This window comes from Zalophus californianus, chromosome 8 (assembly GCF_009762305.2).
Source record: "Zalophus californianus isolate mZalCal1 chromosome 8, mZalCal1.pri.v2, whole genome shotgun sequence".
Taxonomy (NCBI): Eukaryota; Metazoa; Chordata; class Mammalia; order Carnivora; family Otariidae; genus Zalophus; species Zalophus californianus.
The window spans coordinates 96,038,044-96,043,684 of record NC_045602.1 but is presented as its reverse complement, the minus strand read 5'-3'; the positions used below and the strand labels follow the sequence as shown (position 1 = coordinate 96,043,684).

At 43.1% G+C, this 5,641-nt stretch overlaps 1 protein-coding gene across 1 annotated transcript; it reads left to right on the top strand.

Annotated features, from left to right (window-relative positions):
* Positions 1–4,427: 4,427 nt before the first annotated feature.
* SCP2D1 (SCP2 sterol binding domain containing 1) lies at positions 4,428–5,143 on the top strand. The gene has a single exon (XM_027623214.2). It carries the CDS (start codon positions 4,474–4,476, stop codon positions 4,942–4,944), a length of 471 nt encoding a protein of 156 aa, XP_027479015.1. The 5' UTR covers positions 4,428–4,473; the 3' UTR covers positions 4,945–5,143.
* The last annotated feature ends 498 nt before the right edge of the window (positions 5,144–5,641 follow it).

Genomic DNA, 5,641 nt, shown 5'->3' with positions numbered 1-5,641 from the left:
AGCCACAAATCTGGATCTTTTTTTTTTTTTTTAAGATTTTATTTATTTATTTGACAGAGAGAGAGACAGCGAGAGAGGGAACACAAGTAGGGTGGGTGGGAGAGGGAGAAGCAGGCTTCCCACAGAGCAGGGAGCCCGATGCGGGGCTCGATCCCAGGACCCTGGGATCATGACCTGAGCCGAAGGCAGATGCTTAATGACTGAGCCACCCAGGCGCCCCAACACAAATCTGGATCTTAAACTGTGGACTTTCTCCTTTTGTGTGTCCGTAGCTGTGGCAGATTGCATTGTCTGCCCCAGTTTTTCTCTTCTCCCTGCCTCTTGCCCCGTCATGGCCCCTCCGTGGGTAGAGTGTGCTTCCCCAACCTTTGACTTTGCGCCTGGGTCTGAGAGTTGCTTTTGCTGCTGGTCCATGGGCAGGAGTGGCATTGAGCCAGGGTCGAGCCTGGGCCTTTCTACTTGCTGCCCTTGTACTTCTGCTGTTACCACAGGAGGGACACGCCTGGCTGGCCCATTGATTGCAGACAGAAGGTGAGAGACATATGTGTCCAGAAGAGCAGCTGAGCCCATCTCAGCCCAGAGCAGCAGACCCCAGCCACCCAAAAGACATGTGAGAAATAACCATTTAATGTGATATGCTTCTAAAATTTTGAGGCTGTTTGTTTTGCCATATAATATAGCAAGAGTTAACTGATAGAAGAATTAATCAAGTTAAAATTATGCATCATAGTGTAATAATCGCAACTGACAGATATAGGACCTAAAAGAAAAAAAGGCCCCAGTATTCCAGTTTTGGCTTGTGCCCTCTGCTTTAGACAGAACTCATGCCAGTGGCAATGCGGATCTGTTCATGCTTCTTTTTGTTTTTAAAGTCAGGTTTACTGAGGTATAATTTACATACTTAAATGCATCCCTTTTAGTATACAGTTCTGGATTTTGACAAATACATACAATTGTGTAACCACAAGCACAATCAAGAAAAGTTCAATCACTGTCCCCCACCCCGACCAAAAAGAAATTCTTTGTGTCCCTTTGTAGACAAACTCACTTCCCCTAACACACTGGTCATTTCTTTTTTCTTTTTGCAGTTTTGCCATTTTTAGAATGCTGTATGAATAGAGTCATATAATATGTCATCCTCTGAATCTGGCTTCTTCCTTTCAGCATAATGTGTCTGAGGTTCATCTGTGTTGTGGAGTGAATCAAGAGATTATTCCTTTTTGTTGCCAAGTAGTATTCCATTCTATGGTTATGCCAGTTTGCTTATCCGATCTTCTGTTGATGAACAGAAGATGAAGGACATAAGAAAAGATTTGGATTGTCTGCTAGTGTTTTGCTTTAATGGATGACGCTTCTGGGAACACTCATTCTATGTCCTTCTGTAGACATGTTTTCATTTCTCTTGCATAACTACGCAAGAGGAGAACCTATGGGTTGTGTGCCGAGTGTATGTTTGACTTTTACCACCCTACCAAGCAGTCTTCCATATCAGCAGCAGCAGTGTTTTGCACTCCCACCAACCCTGCACAGGAGCCCCAGTTGCTCCACAGCCTTGCCAACGCTTGCCATTGTCAGTCTTTCCAATATTCATGATTTTAGTGGGTGGGAAGAGGTATCTCACTGTAGTTTTAATTTGCGTGTCCTTGGGGACTCATGATGTTGAGCACCTTTCCAGGTGCATCTTGGCCATTCATACTGGAATTCCTTTAATGGTAGAAATACTTAGAAAAGATAGGAACTCATGAAGGGGACAAATATGGGCTTGGAATTGTGTTCCCCTCTGACATGCAGAGGCAGGAGTGGCAGCCTAGTTGGGGACCTGTCTGAATAATTCAGAATGAACAACCCTGCCCTGAGGAAAAGCAGATATGGGTGATGGGTGGTGGTGGGGGCTCAGTTTACTGTTGGTGGCTCACAGCAATCTTACTGAGGATTGCTCACCTGTTCATTTAAAATTCTCTATGCAGATGTCCATACCAGGTGGCCTCAGGGTAAAGTCTTGGTTTTGGAAGCCACTGGGTTTTGTTTAACTGCTCCATGTTGATCATACCAGCTCATCCATCATGTACCAAAGAAAATATGCCAAATCTTTTTTTTTTTTTATTTTCCGCATTCCTCCCTGAGAGAACAAAGCTACCAGCAACTCCATTTAATGTAGCTTCACTTGTGTGTAAGAGCAGCATGGTTGGGAAAGGGCATAGGCACTCACTTGATGGAGCTCCCAATGGCCAAACCTGGGACAGTTTGAGCAAGCAAATACCTAATGATAATAATAGATTATGACCCACAGAATAAAATAAATATCCACAAGTCCCTACTGAGATAAAGACATATTTGAACAAATAAAAAAAATGAGGGAGAAGGGGCAGCTCTTCTTACAGCAAAATTCTATCGTTAAATCTAAAGCAAGTGATGGGGATGGAAAATGGACATTTGGTACACATCACATTGATGGACCTCTGATGGATGCAAAGAGAGGGCTGAAGTATGATATGAAACAGAATGTTGGCAAAGTCTCAGTATCTCCTTATAAGTTACTAATTACAGAGGGAGAAATAGTAACTATAGTGGAGCAAACTGATAGACAACACTTTGATCAAGGTCAACATCACCAGTAATGGGACATATTGATACCATGTAGCCCCTGATATGATGCACCGAGAAGGGCATAAGATCATCTTTGTGGTATTTTGGACCAAAATGCATAACCTCAACCCAATCATGAAAAAACATCAGACTGACCCCAGTGAGGGACATTTTACAGAGGAACTAGCCAGTATTCAAAAGTGTCAAGGTCATGATAGACAAAGACTGAAGAACTCCCAGACTGGAGGGCACTAGGGAGACATAAAAACTAATTTCAGTGCAGGACTCTGGACCAGAAGGTGGATTCTGGACCAGAAAAGGGACATTAGTGGGACAGTTGGCAAAATTTGAGTATGATCTGTAGATTAGTTAATAGTATTGTACCCATATTTCTTTCCTGGTGTAGATCATTGTACTGTGCCATGTAAAATATTAACATTTGGGGAAGTGGGGTGCAGGTGATACAGGAACTCTACTGTTTTTATAACCTTTTTGTAAATCTGACATTATTTAAAAATAAAAGGAATATGTATATACATATAGGTTCTAGAGTCATTCTACCTCTGTTTAAACCTGGCTTCCCTACTTATTAGCTGTGTGACTTTGGGTAAGTCACTTCATTTCTCCTTGCCTCAGTTTCCCCTGTAAAATGGGAAGAAAAAGAGTACCTATCTCAGAGGGTTCTAATGAAGATTAAAAGTGTTCACACATGTGCAATGCCTACAACAGTGCCTTGGCTCAGACTGAGGGCTATGTTATTATATGCAATGATCATTTGAGGCCAGCAACATCTTCTATTTTTTTTTATTAACATATAATGTATTATTTGTTTCAGGGGTACAGGTTTGTGATTCATCAGTTTTACGCAATTAACAGTGCTCACCATAGCACATACCCTTCCCAGTGTCCATCACCCAGCCACTCCATCCCTCCCACTCCCCCTCCACTCCAGGAACCCTCAGTTTGTTTCCTGAGATTAAGAGTCTCTTATGGTTTGTCTCCCTCTCTGGGTTCATCTTGTTTCATTTTTCCCTCCCTTCCCCTATGATCCTCTGTCTTGTTTCTCAAATTCCTCATATCAGTGAGATCATATGATAATTGTCTTTCTCTGATTGACTTATTTCACTTAGCATAATACCTTCTAGTTCCATCCATGTCATTGCAAATGGCAAGATTTCATTTTTTGATGGCTGCATAATATTCCATTGTATATATACACCACATCTTCTTTATCCATTCATCTGTTGATGGACATCTAGGCTCTTTCCATAGTTTGGCTATTGTGGACATCACAGCAGCATCTTCTATTGATCTTAGGGATATTCCTCCCCCTTCCCCTTCCCCATTTTCTCACTGTGCCTCTGAAGCTTTCTGATGCAAATCCCGGTACTGATTCTTTCTCCAACCAGCCATTTTTCTCTAAAAGCATTTCCCCTTCCACCAGCAGCTAGGTAATGCCGAATCTAGCAATAGGATCTGTGCCTTAAGGATTAAACACCATTGAAGGAATCAGAATAACTGCTCTGAATTAGGGTTGTCACCGGGAGAGGCCTGCATTGGAAAGACAGAGCTCATATCACCAAAGACCTTCTGGGGCCACTTTCTCTTATTCCCAGCATGGGGTCCAGAACTTTCTGGGCCTGTGAGACCAACAGCCCTGATTGGTTTGGGTGGTGGTTGTGTGGATCTGCCTCACAATTACCTATCTGAGGCCTCACCCCATGTCACATTTTAGTATCTGTTTGGCCAATAAGACTGCAGCACACACACCAGCCTCATTCCCTGCTTGGGCCTTACCTTTGATGTCACAATCTGACTTGTGGATATTAATCTGGCCACAGCTGCTCACAAACCAGATGGCAAGGTCAAGAGGACCAGCACAGTAAGATGTGGAAGAGAATCGACCATCAACCCAAGATCAAAGCAGTGGATGGACCTCAGGCAGGCCAGTTCAAGGAACTGGGTGCAGCTCGGGAACCTGCCATGCCACACCCTCTAGAGCTGTCAGAATTCCAGAGCTTCCCTGTATTTGAGGATATTAGCCATCACATCAAAGAGGTGGGGGCCCAGCTGGTAAAGAAAGTCAATGCCATCTTTCAGCTGGACATCACCAAAGAAGGGAAGACTGTTCTGCAGTGGACCATTGATCTGAAGAATGGTTCTGGGGACATGTATCCCGGATCCGCCAGCCTTCCAGCAGACACCGTCTTCACAATCCCAGAACCTGTCTTCATGGAGTTGGTTTTGGGCAAAATGAACCCTCAGAAGGCTTTCCTTGCTGGCAAGTTCAAAGTGAGTGGCAAAGTTCTGCTTGGCCAGAAGCTGGAGAGAGTTTTCAAAGACTGGGCTAAATTTTAAGCATGTAAAGTACCAAGGAAATGACTAGAACGTCTCTTCAGTTATAATGTTGAGCAGAAATCATGCTTAAACTGAAGATTAAAACAAAAAATATCCAATATTTTTACTCATATTCTTCCTGTTCAAGTTTGATTAATTTTCCTGCTGATGTGTTAATTTTCAGTGAGGGTTCTAGAGCAGTAAAGAGTGTGGAGTGTATCACCTAAAATCTTTGTCTTTTTCTTTTTTTAGATTCATGTATGTTATAATAGCCACACATAGAGAAATGGGTGGTTTTGGCATTTGGATTTAAATGCTTTCATGATTGAGTTCCTGAGAATTTTGTTTGTTTGTGCCCCAAAGGGAAAGAAGTGCCAACCATCATTGTGTCGGTTTGCATTCCAGTTGGTAACTTGGTTCTTCGAGATTTTAAATTTACAGAGCTCTAAGAGGGTGGCCTCCACAGCTACGTGGGTGGAACAAGGCATAGAGGGGATGAGCTCTTGGTGTATCATGACTTCAGATAGATTTAATTCCAAGAGAATCCAGGGGCTTGGAAGATGTTCTAGGCTACTGGATCTTAAACTAGAGCATGCATCACACCACCTGCAAGACAGGTAAAAGCCCAGATTGCTGGGCCCCACATCAGGATTTCAATGCCATAGGTCTGGGCTGGGGAGAATGTGCATTTCTAACAAGTTCCCAGGTGATGCTGATG

Coding starts and splice junctions, on each gene's coding strand:
- SCP2D1 (XM_027623214.2), top strand. CDS start 4,474: ATGTGGAAGAGAATCGACCATCAACCCAAGATCAAAGCAGTGGATGGA.